Here is a 19,282-nt window from a genome sequence, read left to right on the forward strand (position 1 = left end):
CTAAGAACTGTTTGCTGTTATTCAAAGCATGAAAGAGACCTTTCCTGACATTGCTGAAATAACCTTCCCATGTTACCAACAAGAAAAAATCAAAATCACTGCTAACTTTGCACTGAAGAAATACTCTTCTAGTGAGTGGAAAAACCCCGAGCTCTCTCCTTAACTAAGCTTTTAAACCATGGGGAAAGTTTTCTAGCCATGGGTGGAGCTTTCTGTGACACAAGAGTCCTGTTCACCTTGTTCTTTTCTGACACTGGCTTGCTCAAAAACTTGCATGTTTAACTTAACATGGACACACATTCATGTCAGTTAAGGCAAAGACTAAAACACTGGACACCAGAAAAGGAAGAATACAGGAGAGAGCTTTTCTGTAGTACTGACGCACTTATGGTTGGGCACTTCGCAAATGTGAAGCTCCACAATAGAGGAAGTCCAGGATCTCACTTGGAAGGAGCAATGATGATATGAGCAGGAATATGAATAAGATGAGCCCCAGAGGTCCCTTCCAAACTCAACTGTTTTGTGATATCAGGTCAGCAGTGAATCCAACAACTGGACTGAAAAAAACATATCCAAATTTGCCTCTTGTCCTGTCTGGCTCTGGAAGCCTTCAAGCACAACGCTAAATTTACCATGACAGAAAAATAATTACATTTGGCATACTGAAAGCTTCCAGAAGGTTACAGGATAAATGTCTATTAACAGATTGCACAGCAGATCTGTTAGTCTTGAGGGGAAGCCTCCAGGAAGGCTTCCTTTTTTGTTTTCCCTAATTATTTATAAATCATATTAATATAATTCTCCAGTGTTGTGGGACAAGATTCACCATGGAAGATCACTCTGACAAGCATAACTACTGCAGAACAGGTCCCCAGCACTGTGCAAAGCACCACCTATTCCTGATTTTGAACTTGTTCAGTAGTTGCTGAGGGAGATCACTGAATAAGACACAGTGTGAGCATACTTGTCAAGCTTTCTTATCTCCTTATGCCATGAACCAAATCTCAGAAAAGATCATGGGTTTTTCTCACTAGTTCTTCATGGCTAATATCATTCTGAGATTCAGTCTGGTAATAAGCCAATTCCCTAAACAGGACCTTCATGGCTGGCCAGCAAACATTCACTTTATGAGGCCTAGCTCTGTTTCCATATGTGTCAAACTGGAATTTTTAAATTCATGGAACATTTAGCACCTAACTTACTTAAATCATCAACTATAAAACACATGGCCCGGTTTCATCATATACATTCTGTAATGACCATACACTGAGGGAAATGGACTGTTCTGCTTCCTACTGAGGAGCTTGCACTGTCGGTGCTGAACTCCCTTCTAAAAACAATGCCATTTCCACTTCCAATTCTATTACACTTTTGTCCACTTGTTATCCCAAGATTGGTATCTGTATAGGAGACTCAAAAGACCTTCTTAACTAAATAAAAGCTCTTCCCGTGCAAATCTTTCTATTAATGCACAGGATGATGCACATTTCACAAGGGGATATGATCAACTGAAAACATTACAGACCATATCTTAGTATGTACCTCATTTACATCAGTTCAAGGCATCCATCATAAGGAACTGAAATGCAGCAGCAGTGCAGACATTTTTAAGCCCACCAGAAAAAGCCTGAGAGACATTTCGGCCTTGTGGTTGGGTGGGCAAAGAAGGCTCTGAAGGTCATCCTTACCTTTCCTAGAAAATGTTTGCGGTACAGCTTGGCTGTAGGGTCACTTTCCAGTTTCACTTTACCACTCCAGGAAAAGGGTACATCAGACAGAGTTGGACTCAAGCTGGAGAGGTTGTGGCTGGTCCCTTCAATCCAGTAGCCCCCAAACTGGGGTAGGATAATAAGAGGATATGGCCACCCTTTCTGTAACACCTATTCAGAAGGATAGAAAGCATTAAAGCTGACAGGTCTGTAAGCTCGAAGGCTAATAAGCTGAAAAACCAATCAAGTCCAAGGACATAGAGAGAGGAGAGAGCAGTACTAACTCACCTCATGGATGCTGGGATAAGGAATATACTCCTCTTCTGTCTGAAACCAGAATAGGCCATTAGCAAAAACATGACATCTTTTAAAGTATTATGCTCTCATGACTGTGCAAGCTGCACCCTGAGCTTCTATTTTGCCCTAGATCATCCTTAAAGTTTTACTTCAGGACTTAAGGTTAGACTCCATTTCCAAGGTCTCAGCATTATAATAAGAACTCTGAGAACAATAAACTTAGGAGTCAGATTCTACCCACCCTCCTCCTCCAAATTACAGGGAATGTAGGTATGCAAAATGAGGAAGTAGCCAAACTATAGGCAAACTTGTGTTTAGGAGAGGCAGCCTCTCTCTTTTCCTTCCACACAGTGTTGGACAGCTGCTGTCCTGCTGACAGGGATGACAGTAGGAATGGTAGAAAAAGTGCTGTTATTTACAGTGAGATTGAGGCTGTGTCTCCATGGCTGCTCTGTGGTATGCATCTGAGCAATGCCGAGGTGTGACTCAGAGAACAGACGCAGTATCTGAGCCAGTTTATGCCAGTTGGATGCCCCCTCCATCACCACAGAGCGCTGACTATGTCTGTCAGAATAAAGCTGTGTCAATTCTCGATGTGGCTTTTTTATAGGCCATCCCAAGATAAAAGTCAAAGTCAGGTTTGATGTTAAGGTTAGTAGGCCTGAGCTGAGACTGAAGAAGTGGAGTTTAATCCTCAACTTGCAGAAATAAAGATAGGAATCTGTTCTTACTGCCATAATATTGGCAGAACAGATCAACTTTCTAGTACCATCTCTATGAGTCATCAAGCAGACTACTGAAATAGTATTTATGTGGTTTCATAAATATTATTACAGCTCTTAAATTGAATAAATTTAAGAAATTACTTAGTCAAAACTAACACTTTTAATAATAATAAACTCTTATTGGAGCCACTTAAATTAGAAAAAGGGAAAAGTTAATTCTATTTCAGCTACATAGTTTCACCCCCTTTTGCAGCAACTAGGAAAAAAAAGAAAAGAAAAAAGGCAAGCATGTAAGTGTTTTTGGGATGTTTGCAGGCTCCCTGTTCATTCCACTATGAAAGTACACTGCAAGCCAGGTCAGTAATTATCTGCCATTCTCAGCAATTTATGAGGCAACAACAACTTGGCCTGACCTTGAGAGGAGCTGGAAGGGAACATCTTTGTTCATCCAGACGACTCCCCTGGAAACATAAAGTCACAGACAGTGAATCCTGTATTTCAGCATGTCTGTATCACTTACCCTCTGTGTCCTTCTCCATATCCTCAATATGCATATTTTGTCCCTCTATAAAATCTTCCATTTTAAGCAAGTTTGGAAGATTTGAATAAAAGGAAAAGGGAAGCTGGAACTTGGCCAGTCCCCTAATCTGGCATTAAAATTGAAAAGCTATCCCCAAGTTTATACCTCTTAAAAAGCAGACAGCTGGCAGATATTAAAAACAACCTCTCAAACTGATGCTCTTACTTGATTCTCTAATCTCTTCTAACTACCTTCCTTCCTATCCTAAGCAATAAAACGAAGAAATGGAATGACTATGAGGTGGGTTGAAATAACAGGGCAAAAGGCTACTGGCTGCCTAGTTTCTTCCTGAATCAGGAGCTGGCATTCAGACTTGAATCTCCTCCTTAAGGTTATTCCATCCTCTGCCTCCTCACGACAGCAAAGTAGCTGACTTCCACCCCACCTCTGCAGCAGAAGCACATGAGAATAGGACAATTTTAGTGAGGAGAGCCCCAACACAGACTGAGCAGAGGCCCAGACCAGAAGATATGAGGGTCAACAGGCCATACTCCAAGTGGGCATCACAGACAGAAGAGTAAGAAGCAGAATTTGCATCATCAGATAGGAAGGTGAGGACCAGGATTTAAAACGTAGTTTTCTCTTACACACAGTACATGAGTATTCAACTACTGTCACCTAAATCTTGTATCTCTCATGCTGGAAGATGGTGCTGAGACTACATTTTTATATACCATCAGTGACTGCCGTGGCTAATCAGGGATTCCAGACAGGATAAGCAGCTCTTGACTTTGTTGTGAAATAAGCAGGATTGGATTTATAACAGCCATGCCTATGCACATATTCTACAGTGGAACTAGTTTGTCAACTAGATTCTGGTAGAAATAGGTAAATCTCAGAGGAGATCTACAGTGGAGATTTAGAAGGCTCAGGAACAAAAGTTTTGGACAACACTCCAGCTGTACAGGGTGCAAAAACTGCTAGCATACTACCACTAACACTGAGCAACAGCAACCTTACCACTGAGGATTCATAATAATCAGGCTGCTCTTTGCAGGAGCAACGAAATTAAAAAAAAGAAAGAAAAAAACCCAACACATCTACTTCACATAAAAACAAGGTTTTAGGAAAACAAGAAAGTTTATTAAAAGAACCTAAGAAGGAGCCATAAAAAAACCTAAACCTTCATGAAAACATGAGGAGACAGACCTTGAGTACACAACAAATGCTTAAAACCTTTAAAATACTCTTGGAAACATCAGAAGTAAACCAGTATGGCCACACTCCAGAGTAAGGGAGACTAGTAGTAGATGCATGAGGTCATTCTTCAGAAGTCTGAAGTTGAGTTCAATCACAAAAGGTAGCAGTAACAACAAATTTTAATTGGTTAAATATAGAAATACAGTAAAGTAAGTGAGGAACAATAAGCAGAAAACAAAAAACCAAATTATTTTCCTTAGCTCTACTAGGAAAAAGAAGCTTCACAGTTATCTAAAAGGTAACACAACATCAAACTACAAAAGCTGAGTTTCAAGACAGTTACATACCCTCCCCCAAAAAATTGTTTTCCTTTTGTATTTTCAACAATGGAGACTAAACAAATACCAGGCTGAAAACATTCTTCATAGGAAAACTTTAGAGTATATGTTTTGAATTGTGATGTCAGTACACAGCATTGACAAAATGAATAACCAATTACCAGGATGTGGTGAGTTGTGAAATTAAGATGGAACACAGGTTGACAAGTGATCTTTATCTTTTGCAGAAATAGTTAGTAATCATTTTGCATTTAGGGAAGTTGTAAAGGTGAAAAAGTTGAGTTCATGGAATGTAAGTGCTATAATGCATTTTGTTGATGTGGTCTCAAGTTTCAGTTCTCAACCTACTGAGTTGAGGTTCACAAGGAAGACCAGGTTGTGAAACAGGGATTTGGAAAAGAGACAGAAAGTCCTGTCACTACCAGAAAGTCCTGTGCACTGTCAAAACAGGACTGATGCAGGACGGACACACAGGTACAAAACAGCCACAGACTTCCGCAACAAACTGTGGGAAGTACTAGGACAGAAATGGAGATTGGGAAACCGCAATCTTCTAATATTTCTCTCTCCTTCCTTGGCATTTTTTGCAGATCTGATAACGGCAAGAATTTTCCAGTTTCAAAGGAGGTCCTGGTAGGAGACCAGTATCTCAGCAAGCCTGAGGGAAAACTTTCTGGGCTGCTGTAATGGAGCTCTGTATCAGAGCCTCTACAGAGAGCAAAGGAATGTACCAGCATATTCCATGACTCTGCACTGTTAAGGAAACTCCTGATAACCTGGAAGCAGAAGGCAAGTTTAAATCTACCAACCTCTCCTCTAGAGTGAAGCTTAAGGTAAGAATAATGCAACCCTGGGCTCTACAGTCCAAAGCTTTATTTTAAAGCTTTATTTTAAAGGGTAACCAGGACCACAGGAAACACGCAGCGTAAGCTGTTGAAGCGTCAAAGCATGCGCAGAACAACTGCTTGATGATCACTGTCATTCCTCAAAAGGGAGAGGAATAAACTGCAGCAGTCTCAGCCACCCCTTCTGGTTTGATCTGGTTTGGTTTGCAGCACTGCCAGTTTCCCTGGATAGCTTACTGGAGGCTGGGAATCTCATATCAGTCTGGGAATCTCATATTCCCAAGGTCTTGCACAGGGGAATCACCTGGCCTGAGCAGGATGAAAGAATGAATGACAGAGAAAAAGGTGTCCAGACCCAGAGTCAGGGTCCAACATGGCATAATAATGATATGAAAATACGCATATTTTATGGGGAAAGAGCAGTGCCTTGAGGGGACTAGTTCAAAACAGACAACTTGGATACAAAAGGGGACACGGGGAAAAAAAACATGAAAGTGCTTGTGAGAAAATAAAACTGAATATGCAGAAATTGTAAGAATGCAGAACGCAGGGAGTGAAACATGCAGTCAAGAGAAGAGGGACTGGCTATGCAAACATATGAAGACCTGAAATATCTGAGCTTATTGGATGAAATAAAATTTCCTTGTTTTTCAATTGCCTGCACTGCAAAGCAATCTAGGAATAACATATTACTAAGTGTCCTTAACAGAGTGTATACTGTGACTTCACTAGATCTGTAAGCACAGAATGAAGTGGCCAGTAGCCCACTTATTTCCAAGAAATGATTACTAAAATTGAAGAGAAAAACAAAAAAGAAAACAAGAAAGAAAAAAAAAAGGTAAACTTCTTTCTCAGATCTTGGGATTTGTTTCAGTGTAAAAAGAGAGTACAACTTTACCTGTTAATTTATCACATAGAATGTGAAATGGCTATCCTAATTTTCAGTCCAACAATTATATTCCAATCCAGTTGTTAAAGTACTCAATAATCAATTCTATCCTGAGGCTTTTTTGTTATTATTTTACAGGAGAAATGTTCAAGTCTCCTGCTTTGGTTTTCACTCACTTCGACTGCTAACAAAAATCCAAGATTTCATTTTCAAGAATGATGCAACAAATCTAAAGGATAGTCACAGTCAAATGGAAGGAAAGGGAAAGGAAAAACAAACATAAAAAAATAAAAAATTAGTAAAAATCTAAACAAATAACATAAGAAGTATTAGAGGGTTTTTTTTTTCTTTTGGAAAACAACTTTCAAAAAAATCTGTTAAACAGCAGTTATTGATTCTCCTAGTACATGTTAAGTGACAAAACAAGCTTAAATAGAAAAAAAATGCTATAAAGTCTTGATAATGGGCAGCTAAGAAAACACCATAGATGCAAAATTAGGCAGTCTGCATGCCTTGGAAATTCCCATCAGCTCCCTGCTATCTCTCTAACTAAAGAGGTGCAAATCCAGTCAGATTTTCCATATGGCAAACTGGGAGCTGAGAAACACTGACAATCTTAAGCACCAGTCTTCAACTGAGGGACACCTGGTAATGACTCTTCCTTATCCATATTTCAAAAGGCCTGGGAAGGACTGTCACAACCTTTGAACATGTGCTCAAATTAAAGCAGCACTGCTTGCTCAAGCTTACTTTCCTGCAGTTAAATGAGCCTGGCACACTTACAGAGCTTGCTACTCCAAAGCACTGAGAACACATCCCAAACATAGTTTGGATGTCAGTACAGTGGTTGCAAGGCCTCTGTCTGTCTGCACATGAATACACGGCAGATACACCTTCAGCCCCTCTCTCCCACACTCCTCCTCTCCAGTCTGCCAAAAAGTACATCAGCCTCACAACTCTAAACTCAGCATTTCGCTGCTACCTTCCACCTCCTCACCTTTGTAGTCTCACTAAATTCTGGCAGTTTCCTCATATTCATAATTTGATCACCCAAATTCCAGAAAATAAGTTAAATTGTTTAATAAAAGGCAGGAATCATGTGCCATGCTATGTGTTAGTGTTATGTTAGGTCAAGGTTAACCACAGCACTTTAAAGAAGGTGCACCACTCAGGGAAAATATTGGTAACCTGCAAGGATGCTCTGAGAATACATAATCTGAAGAATCTGAATACTTCATTGTTAGATATTTTACACATATAACATATTACTGTTTCTTTATCTGATACGGTCAAAGGGGAAAAACTTCAACTCTGCCCTGTTTAAAGTTTGTAACGTAATATATGCAGCTAAATGCAAGTATTTCTGTGTAAGAATTAAGCCAGAGTCCTTCTTTCTTGCACAAGTTAAAGACAGGACCTACAGTAGTTATTTATTAAACTGTCTGACCTTGCTAAATGCAGTTAGGTTAACATCCAATGAATCACCTGTCATTGTATCTGCTACCCAGCAGAAGAGAGTTGCCTGAAGATGCCAGAGATAACTTATTGCAACTTTGATTTTCTCTCAGAACCACTCTTCTGCAAAGAACAGACAGAATTATAATAACCTGTGTCTATTGCTTCCATCATGCTGACTGGAAAAATGAACACAGAAAAATGCTTTTGAAATCCCGTTGAAGAGTAAGAGATTGAGCATAGAAGACCTAAACATTCTGTAAGCCCACAATAAATGACATTGTGAGTGAAGCAATAGGACAAATAGTAGCTGATTATTTGTTTGCTACAAAAAATTAAGAGATCTCAAAGGTTGACAGAATTACTTCTCCTTACCTGCATTTTTTCAATCATCTCAAACAAATCCACAGTCTGTGAAAAGGAAAAGACAACAGAGAAAATTAACTTGACGTTTGCAGAAGCTAACATTATCTTCTGTGGTAACGCAGATATTGAAGGAGCCAACAGATCCTTCTATATTTTGGCAAAGAAACTACTTGTTTGCTGAAGACTTGATGGAATTGTTCTTCCTTAATTGGTAGCATGGACAAAACAACTGGCCAAATTGTCTTCTGCTTGTATTGCAAAAGCTTGACCTGAAACCTGGTCAGTCAGGTATCAGGAATTTCCCTCTTTCAATGGGTCAGATTGACTTAAGATAGAATGGCATAAGAACTGGTCAAATTAGCAATTTTAGGATTCTCACAGAAGGAGGCAACTATAGCTGTAAGACATATATGCACACAAGCTTGATTTCAGACAATTCTTCTGCATGCATAACTCAAAGCATACACCAGCCCTGAGCCAAACATGGACTGTTTTTACCTTGTTGGGGACAGCAGGAGTGAGGACACATGGAAAGCCTTCAGTGGGAGAGTCTATAACATCACTAAAACCCTGCACCGCCTCCTCAGACCTCCTGCAACAGACAGAGGCAGAAGAGAAAAAAAAAAAAAAAGAAAGAAAAAATTAACTCTGAAGAGAATTCAAGATGTCAGTGCTTGCCTGCAGTGCCTCCTTTGCCCTCTGCATACTATTCCTCTACTCAGGCCATTTCTTGCCTATAAGGAAGCTGTCCTTACCTGTGAGAATCCTTGAAGTGGCTGAACTTACCACTTGCCACTTTCAAACATTGTGGATGTAACAGCAAAAAATTTTTGGCTTCTGACTGCTCTGTCTCTGCTCACATACAATATTTTCCTCACAACTGTCATGGAAGTGCTGAATGATTTTTCTTTGCCAAGCTCCTCTTCCATCATGGATTTGGAGCAGAATTAAGACATGTCTTGCAAGAAGCTTTGTAATCAGATCTCAGAACAGAACCATATTAAAAAGGATGAAAGTAGTTCTGAACCACCACTGAAATCAGCACCAAAAGGACAGCCCCAGCTGCCACAGCCTGGGTATTAATCTCAGAGACAGGAGCATAACAGAGATGGCACTAGAACAGAACCCGTAACACCCCGCAGAGATGCAGGCACCGTTTTGTGTTACCACTGCTGATACAGCCAGCATGGAGATTAGGTGAGCTTTTGTCTGCACATCTGCTATGGAAAATATATTATTACTATGGTCCCTGATGGAGCAGCAGTGTGTACAAACAGCAGCAGGACTTTATTTGATTTCATAGAAGAGAAAATAAACAGAAACACAAACGCTACACTGTAGTTTAGGAGACATATTTAGCATTGCCCACAGGACTACAGACAGTCTCACTGCCAGCTGCACCTCTCCTACTGTTATTTTATAAACATTCCACACCTCTCACAATTTTTGCTAGCAGTGACAACTGGGGTTAAGTCATGGTGAAGGCCACATAGGTAGGGCTGGGAACTAAGCACAAGTTTACAGGAGACAGGACTCACCCACTTTGTAATGAAATGAATATGATTGTTAGGTGGTCACAGAATCACAGAAGGGTTTGGGTTGGAAGTGACCTTAAAGATCATCTAGTCCCAACCCCTCTGCCTGATGTCACCTACTACATCAAACTGCTCAGGGCCCCATCCAACCTGGCCTTGAACACTTCCAGGGGTGGACCATCCACAGTTCTGGGCAACCTGTTCCAGTGTCTCGCTATCCTCTGAGTAAAGAACTTCTTCCTAACATGTAATATTAATCTCTTCTCCTGTAGTTTAAAACTGTTCCACATCATCCCGTTACTACCTGCCCTGTAAAAAAATCACTCTCCCTTTCTAATAAACCCCTTCTAAGTACTAAATGTTCTTCTCTATGCTGAACAACCTCAGCTCTCTCAGCCTGTATTTGTAGGAGAGGAGCCCCAGCCCTCAGAACATCTTTGTAGCCTCCTCTAGACCTACTCTATCAGGTTCACATCTCTCTTGTGCTGGGGACCCCAGAGCTGGATGCAGTATTCCACATGCGGTCTCACAAGAGCAGAGTAGTGAGTGCTGGCCACTCCTCTTGTGATGCAGCCCAGGGTATGTTTGGCTTTCTGGGCTGTAAGCACACACTGCAGGCTCATGTTCAGCTTTTCCTCTAACAGATACCCCAAGTCCTTCTCTACAGGGCTGCTCTCAATGAGCTTATTTCCCAGTCTGTGCCCATGTCTGGGATTGCCCCAAACCAGGTGCAGCACATTGCACTTGGACTTGTTGAACTTCACAAGATTCTCACGGGACCACCACTTGTCAAGCTTGTCCAGGTCTCTCTGGATGGTTCCTTCTTCTGTTGTGTCAACCACACCCCTCATCTCTATGTCATCTGCAAACCTGCTGAGGGTGCACTCAGTCCCACAAGGCATATAATAATCCTAAAAGGCAATCAAGAATTGCTGTCCTGTAGCTATTAGATGCATGACTGCTGCTGCTTCCATGCTAAGAGAGTGGCCATGCAGACCCTTGCTTTGAAAGCAGTGGCCACATTCCCTCTCATATATTTCTGTAATCTCGAAACTACTCTGTCACGAGCTCCAAGAATCCTAATGCTCACCTCTGAGAATTCACAATTCATTTTAGTGGCTCAATAGCATAATGTAACTTGCATATAGGCTCATCTACACAAAATAGCACAATGCTTCCATCCCACAATTTTCTCCTGAAATTCAAATGAGAGAGATCTGTATAATGCATCTAGAAATTAATGCCATAACATGTCTGGGAGGGAAGACGTAGGAGTTAGTCTTGACAACCTCAAATAAATATTGAAATAGTTTGATGGCAAATGTATTTTAAATTAATATTTATACTAATACATGCTTTATTTATCATGTTATTCATTTACTTGAAGAATGTTTGGGATGAGCAAAATTTATGTCCAAGGCAGTACATGAAACATTTTCCCTGTCTCTTAAAAATCTGAAGTTTCTGTTCTGTAAGCCCTAAAAAGGCACAGGTTTAATTTGATAAATTCTCATTTTCAAAAAGAAGTGTAACAATAGAACCTTTTGTGCAATTGGATGTCCTGGTGCCTTGATGCATGCTAGTGTTTTCTTTGGCATGCCACTGAGGTGAATGCTGAATCATTCAGAGGAGTTAAATACACACCTGCATCATGGAAATCTGGCAGCTCCTACACGGTCAGTGTGGCCAATCCTGCCCCGTCTTCTCACCATAAATTCATCTCAACACTCTGGACTGACTGGAAAACTTTGGGCAGAAACTGTTCTTTACCATTGAATCCTAGCACAGTTCTATTGCCCAAATGAGTCCAGTAGATGCCAAAATCACCAGTCTTACTGTAGATGCAGAGATGTTCACAATTCTGTAATTATCCCAAATTAGGAACACTCCATGGGCCTTTGAAAATCCAAGAGAATGCCTTAGATTTTACATTATCTTTTATAAAACATCACAAAAATTTGGGGCTATTATAATTATCTCTTTAAAGTCCACATTCAATTTATGGAACTTTGAACTTCTGCAATGAAAAGCACTAGACTGTATTATAAAAAGGGAACATCCTTCTTTTCAAATTGGAACTTGAAACTCTTTGACCATAGAAAAGAAGAACATCATCCTTCTGAAAAAGGAAAGCAATTCTGAAGATTGGGAGAGGAATATTTATGTGCAAATGTGCAAACTTGCTGAAGCTTCCTTCCTAGGAAATTACAATAAGGGGAAGCATAGGGCCTAGAAAATGCTGAAGGCTAAACCAGGATTTTGCTAGTGACTGTAACAAGTGCATTAATTTCAAACAATCAAACTAAATGCAGGTACTGCTGATCCACTGATAAATTCCACTGTCAATTCTGAAATGGAACAAGAACCTTTGAAGATTTCTAAGCCACTACAACTCTGCTCATGCCTTGTATTCCTGTCTTGCAGCATCCTCTACTATTTCAGTCATAGGATCTCTCTACCCAGCTTTCAAAATCATTGCTATCTGCTGAAGCTGAGCCAGTTCAAAAACCAAGTCAATGCAAATATTAGCTCTATGAAAAACACAAATTGGACAGTATTTCATACACACTTTCATAAATATTCCAGAGCAAATGGGGATTTGTTGCACTCTAAAAGGCAAGTGCCCCAAATCCTCAGATAACTGTTTTCCTGAAAGTTCACGGGGAAGCAGGTGTATAGCTGCTGTAAATACTTCTGCTAATCTGGAAGCCTTCCATTAGGAGAAACACCACAGCATGATTTGCAGCTATCTATGGAACAACAGTCAGTATAACAACTGGTGTCCCAGCCTGATAAGAGTTTCTTGCAAGGAGACACTAATATGTTTGTTAAATCCCTCACTAAAAGGGACAGGCAATTTGGAAGAACTAAAGGTAATGTGAGACAAGAACAGGCCTGAAATGCTCTTGTGGAAACCACTTCTCTTGAGCAACAGCTTCAGCTGTTTCACTCCCTTGTTTCGGCCTTAGAGAGACGCATTTGCTTTAACGCATACAATTGTTAGCTACTTGGCGGAGACAGCTGAAAACATGACACGAATAGCCCTACTCTCAGAACACCTGTACAGTCTGAAATTTGCTTACACATGGATTCCTAGAGCTCAAGAGAAGGAATTACTGAAGCTAGGAAAGGGAAGCTATCACTACAGATGAGAGGCAGTTTGTTCTCAGCTGGCCACAAACTTTCTGCTCAGAGACTCTGACTTCCAGTAAGGAACCTCTCTCCCACCCACGCTCCCCTTTGGCTGCTGGGCAGCTCCCGTGGAGGCCACCGCTCCCTCTCGTGGGCAGCCTGTGCTCAGGACTTCGTGCACCCACAAAGAGGTGGGCAGGGCACCGGGAGGGCCCGGAGACCCCGCCAGCTCTCCTTGCAGGGCAGGAGAAAGGAGAACTCCAGGGGGAAATTAATCTTGCCATCCAACCCGCACTCCCACCTCCTGAGAAGTCCCAATAGGAGAGGTCCCACACTCCCAGGACGGCAGGAGAAAGCCTACCGACCCCCCCTCTTTCCTTCCAGGGAGAGGCGCACCCGCGGCCGCCCCACGGCCCGCCTCCCCCGGCCGGAGCGGGGCCGGGAGGGACCGAGGGAGGGAGCGAGGGCCGGGCCCGCAGCAAGACCCGGACCTGCCGGGCTGGGCACGGCCATCGCCTTCCCCCTCCCCGGTTCTCCGCCCTTCCAGCCAGCCCGCGAGGGCTGTTCCTGCTGCTCCAGCACTGCGGTCCTAACGCCGGCGGCCGCTGCCCTGCCCCGTCCCCGGGCTGCCCGGGAAAGGCAGGGCCCCAGGCCCTACTGCCGCCGGCACCGGTCCCGGTACCTACCCTCCGCTGGCTCCGGCAGGGACGCCGTGCTCCCGGGAAAACATGCTGGACTGCTCCGCTGAGTCAGCTCCCGGGTTCCCTCCTCGGGAGCTTGCTCTCCCCCGGCCTCGCCATGAAGAAGGGCATAGGCTCCCTCCCGGCTCCCTGCGAAGCCGTGGCTCCCGCCCCCACCCCTCCTCTTCCTCTCGGGCCGGGATTCACTGGATAGAAAGGGAAGGGACCCACACGGCTGGGACAGGCTGGGACAGGGCCCGGCGGGCAGCGGCCCCGGAGAGCACGGAGGGGAGGAGGAGGAGGGATGGAGGATGAGGAGACAAGGGGGGATGGGGTGATGGCTTCTGCCCCTCCTTCGCTGTGGCAGAGCGGTTCCCCCTGGAGCCCCCCGTTGTGGGAGCCCATGGATGGAGCACAGCGTGCAGGAGCAGCTGCTGGGACAGCCGAGCAGGGGACGCTGCTCTCCCGGTTATCCGTGAGGGTAACACAAGCACAGCGTTAGACAGGAACAGAGGGGTTTCACTTATTCAACTCTGCTGTAGAACAAGATCACTTCTTCAGGCTCTCGCTATCCAGCGAGGAAAGTGAGCATCAAAGCAGTTCTCCACAAATCCCATCCTTTTAAAGGGAAGGCTAGGAAGATACTAAATGTCCTGAATCCAAATCTGTGTCATTTGGACCTGACATATGTCAAGTATAGCAGAGATTTGTCTCTGAACCCCTTATGAAATAGCTCATTGATGCAATGTGTAAACGAGGGAAGCTCAATTTTTCAGGGGTCACAAAGGCCTTAACCGCATGTATTTCCATTCACTCATCAACAGATTCACTCATCAACAGATTGTCATCCTGATAAAAAAACTGAGCATGAGAACATGGTCTGCTATAGAAAGAATATGAATATACCTGTGTTTAAATGAGAACACAGAGTTCTTCTGGACACGGATTTTTTTCCTGTGCTTGTCAGTTTCATTCCACAGGATGATGTCATGTATTCTCTTTACATCAAGACCTATAAAAACAGAGGCTACAACCTTACGCCAAATGTCAGCCTCACACTGGGTTGTTTTTTTTTTTTTTTTCTAACTAATGAAGGGGACATAAGGAAACACAGAACAAGAGACAGAATTTGCCAGAGAGCTAGGAAAAGATGTAAAGGAAGAGTGCAAACAGTATGCAGACAGACCAGACAGAAAATATGAACTAGCAGATAGAGATGGAGGAAAAAAGAAAAATGCAGAGAGCAAGCAGTTATTTCAAAGTTTTGGGGATGAATGTACCACTTTCATCCTAATGCTTATTATAAATTCTACTCTTGAAATACCTGCATAGAAATGATTATGGGGTCTTCAGTGATCTGTGGGTGGGCAAAGAGACTGTAAGGAGTAAGGAATCAAGATAGGTAATGACTTTGAATGGACAAAAAAAGGGTCCACTTGCTGTTTTTAGTAACTTGCATGGAGTCAAGATGACTCAATTTCCTTTTGTCGACCTTTGTAATTCCCCAGAAGATCTGATGCTGGAGCATGGGCCAATTCATACATCCTCACTCCAACTCAAAATCTTCCTAAATGGATCCAGGGCACTGAACAGAGCAGCTGCTCTCTGCACAAGCAGGTCTTACTCATTCACCTGAATCTCTGAGTAGAGATGTGACTGGACCAAGGCAAAAAGCCAAGCTTGCCATTTTTGCTGCATCTAGGAAGGAGGAAGAGACATTATTTTTTGCTGTTAGAGAGGGCTGCCAGCAGTAACTACTGCCCTCCCCCATCTCGGGGTCATTATCAGCAGCGCTATCAAGCCTGGCCATGGTGAAAGCAAACCATACAGAGAGGCTCAGGTCTTTCTGCCATTCTTGTTCTTCGGCAGCTTGCCACTACAGACAAGAGACAACTTTGTTCACATACAAAATCACACTGAGCTCAGCTTTCATTTAGCTGCCTCACAGTTTTACCTAACCTTCAATGCAACTCCAGTTGTGTACAAAGCCCTCAATATGCTTAAGCAAAACAGCAAACAATTATTAAATACCCTAATTACTGTTCTAATTAGCTTCCTTTAGCAATAACAATATGAATAAATCACATGTAAGCAAATCACAGGATAACTTTCTGTTCCTCAACTTACAATCAAGCTAACAATTGTTACTATTTACCGTGCCGATGCAAAAATATTACCTATTATAAGCCTTCTGTTGTAGTAAGTAGATTCAGCTCCTATTAATACTTGTGATCTTATATGACTAATTCAGTGTACTTACAGTCTCAAATTTGAATCCCTATATGTGTCCATACTTGCACAGATCATTATGCATTTTATAGTGATGGCATGGTTTAGGGACTGGCATATAAGTTTTTGTTCTTTCAGGTATCCTTGTAGGCACATTAATATATGTATTACAGTAATTGGTGTCCATAGCTTTTGCTATGTATTTTCCCAGTTTTTGTTAGCAGATTTTTTCAATGTGTTTCATTTCATTAGCATTTTATCTTGCTCACATGGGAGAAGCCTGTATTAGCTGTAACACAGAAACTGGTCTCTGCAATTCTGTTAATTGAGTCATTGTAAGAACATCAGCAGCTCCATGGAAGCTGCGCAGTACCACATAAACACAGCAGTATATCCTTCAAGGGTAAACTCCTCAGGGCAAAACCTGTATGTTTTAAAGTTTTACTTCAATATTACACAACCTCAAAGCTGCATCCACATACAGAAACACACATGTTCTCACATCAGCTGTTTCCACAGATCCATGCACAGAGCTTCTAAATATAGCACCGGGTGTGCACAGACAGCACCTCCCGCAGCACACTTGGACTCCTCATTTTATGTCCACGACTGACATAATCAGGGTGGGATTTCTTTGAGTCTGGGCAGACTGTCTCTCATGCCCCTCCATCCCTTTAGTTCGTTTCATTTCCTACACAGACATCCTCTCTCCCCACCTCCACACTCCCTTTCTCTCTCTGCAACTGCTTCTCTACACAATGCAGAATAGCATAATGTCTTTTAAAAAGCATACACTTTCCCTGATGAGGCTGAAACTGCCCCAAACTCTATCCATTACACAACGCCACACAAGCAGCAGAGATCTGGATCAACCCTCCATCACCTATCTTTGCTCCCAATCCTTCTAGATGCAAAATATTTTTGATTGGCATTGCAAGCAAGATGAGAATAAAAGCAGCTAAGCTGTTCATCCCCTACCTGAGCAAGGATCTCTCATCCCCAGCTGGTGAGCAGATGGAGACAGGGAACCCAGCTGCTCTCCTTTCCTTGCACTATCAATTATTCACGTAGGTTGCAGTGTCCTCCCTCTCCCTCCCTCCCTTTCTCTTCCGCTGCCCCCACCTGCAGCTGAATGGAGATCGAGCAGGTCGGTGCTGTCACACTTGAAACTAGAGATCATTGTCGATTGAACAGCCAGCCTGTGGAGCAGCTGTGCTCTTAACAGAGAGGATTTGCCCTAGCAGAAGGGCACAGACTGGCATGTCCAGAGGTGGAAGGCAGGCAGCTCTGTACATCCACATCCTGCTCCCTGCGCTTCTAATCTCAGACCTGCAGGGATGACCTTTAAAAATTAAAGCGGTATTTTTGGGTTTGTTTTTATTTTGTTGGGTTTTTTTTTTCCCCACAGAAAACACATCTTTCTAGTCCTCTCAAGTATAATGACAGTTATTTGGTGACAGCAAACTGGGTCATGCCAATTCATGTGTATAGATCAGAGTAGGAAGGGAAAGTAGAAGAATAGAAAAATCTGAAACATGATTACGTAGTACTGATTTAGACCCATAGCAAAGGCACTGGGAGAGGATAATTTAAGGGGACAGGATGACATGGTACTTTCTGTAAATGCTTTTGGTAATCATGAGTCATGAGACAGACCTGTGGATTGGAATGATTCTTCAGTTGCAATTTTTGTAGATAATTAAAGGATTCTTACATGGTACCAGTCTTAGACAAAGGTAAAATGAGTTCTGGCAGACATAGGTCAAGGCATTTAAAGCATTTTGCCTTTGTAGAGGGCTACTGCCCACAACTGGGTGAGTCTTCTAGATCTGTCTCACAGCAAAATAAGGTTGAAATCCCAGGACAAATTAACTGCTCCATTTTGCACTGGAGTAGCTCACCCTGAATCATCCCAGTCCCATCAGTTTGCTGGGGACCCTTCTGCTGTGTCATCTCAAATATCACACTAATTTGTTCTGTTAATTCTTCCCATGACCATAGCTGTGCCAGAGTCACCACAGAGACAAATAAAAAAAACAACAATCTAGAGTGCTCAAACAGTAGGTCATCATGGCTTTTCTGCCCTATTTAACTTTTCCCATCTTTTGAAAAAAAATGTCTGCAGGAATTTTACCAGAAGTAGTGAAGAGTTTCCTGAAATTACATTAAAAATAAAGTGCCTAATAGAAAATATTGGTATGGCAACTACAGTTATGAGTAAAACTCCTGAAAACAAGCAACTCTTTTTAAGAGGTTACTGTGATTGCTTTTAATTATCTTATTGTTTTCAAAACTTTACAGATCAAGCTTTGTCAAGCATTTCTCCACAATTCTGTAGTCTGGAAATGTTTTAATTTAAATTAAGAAAAAGTCATCACCTTTTTGTTTTCATGTGAGTATTGGAACCACCAAGTTCTATAGATTGAATAACAACAAATTTCCCAAAGATTTGTTTTGTTCACTTGTTCCAGGTCCAAGAACTCTAATTGAGCCTGCTGGAGCACTTACAAGACCTTTCTCCTGTGCTGGATCTTTGATGAGGTTCACTCGGAAACCTTTCCCTCCTTTGGATCTTCTTTCCTGGTTGACCATTTTCATTAAATTTAAAGGAGCCTTTTCTCTGAGATAACAGAAAAAAGGGTTCATTGAGATAATTATCAAAGCAATAAATATCAAATTGTCAGAACATAATTTAAAGAAAATTATCAAATCAACAAATTATCTTTGAGACCTTGATATCCTAATTTTGGTAAAAGAGAGCTATTTTGGAAGTTAAAAAGGAATAATGGTATACAGGTAAAGACAGACTGTTAAAAGTAAGTTTTATTTCCAAAAAAGTAGACTAAGAACAAGACATGGTAAAACTCAATAAGAGTAAGAAAATCAGCATTGCAAATATTAGAAAAGCAGTCATTTTTTGGCTTTTCAGTTAGCAGCAATTATTAATACCTGTGTATCTACCTACAGATAATAGAAGCATAGATTTATGCACTTTTTTCAGAATATTAGACTCTTACTGGACTAATTTTATAACTATTTTGTATCTTACTATTTAGTATTATTCATATTATACACTATATATACAGTTTATATACTGCACACAATTTCGTATTATATACTAAAAATTAGTATTATTTATAACTTGATCAATACAATTATAACATCCTGCCCTTTACACAAGTCTTTAAATCACCCTTAGATTAAAAACTGACTGGGTCTTCCCATATGTCTGTAAAGACTGTAGAAGAAATTGTTTCCATATAAATGCGAACACTTCCCACTTCCTTGCCACCTTTATTTGCATATCTGACAATGCATTACTGATACTGGTTCCCATTATTACCACTGCTCCACATAAGGAT

At 41.8% G+C, this 19,282-nt stretch overlaps 1 protein-coding gene across 25 annotated transcripts in view; it reads right to left on the minus strand.

Annotated features, from left to right (window-relative positions):
* LOC137469754 (rap1 GTPase-activating protein 1-like) overlaps positions 1-17,270 on the minus strand; it is a 43,889-nt gene extending 26,619 nt beyond the window's left edge. For 7 of the 25 annotated variants that reach the window (XM_068182829.1, XM_068182827.1, XM_068182825.1 and 4 more), the window contains exons 1-6: positions 13,698-13,885; positions 8,843-8,936; positions 8,354-8,389; positions 3,145-3,192; positions 1,998-2,036; positions 1,689-1,880 (exon numbers count right to left, since the gene is read on the minus strand). In XM_068182829.1, coding sequence (XP_068038930.1) covers positions 1,689-1,880; positions 1,998-2,036; positions 3,145-3,192; positions 8,354-8,389; positions 8,843-8,936; positions 13,698-13,741 — 453 coding nt within the window. In that variant the 5' untranslated portion in view covers positions 13,742-13,885. The other 18 variants (XM_068182832.1, XM_068182831.1, XM_068182836.1 and 15 more) reach the window with 13 other exon arrangements.
* Between the last annotated feature and the right edge of the window lie 2,012 nt (positions 17,271-19,282).

The sequence above is a fragment of the Anomalospiza imberbis genome, chromosome 2, assembly GCF_031753505.1.
Source record: "Anomalospiza imberbis isolate Cuckoo-Finch-1a 21T00152 chromosome 2, ASM3175350v1, whole genome shotgun sequence".
In the NCBI taxonomy this organism is placed as follows: domain Eukaryota; kingdom Metazoa; phylum Chordata; class Aves; order Passeriformes; family Viduidae; genus Anomalospiza; species Anomalospiza imberbis.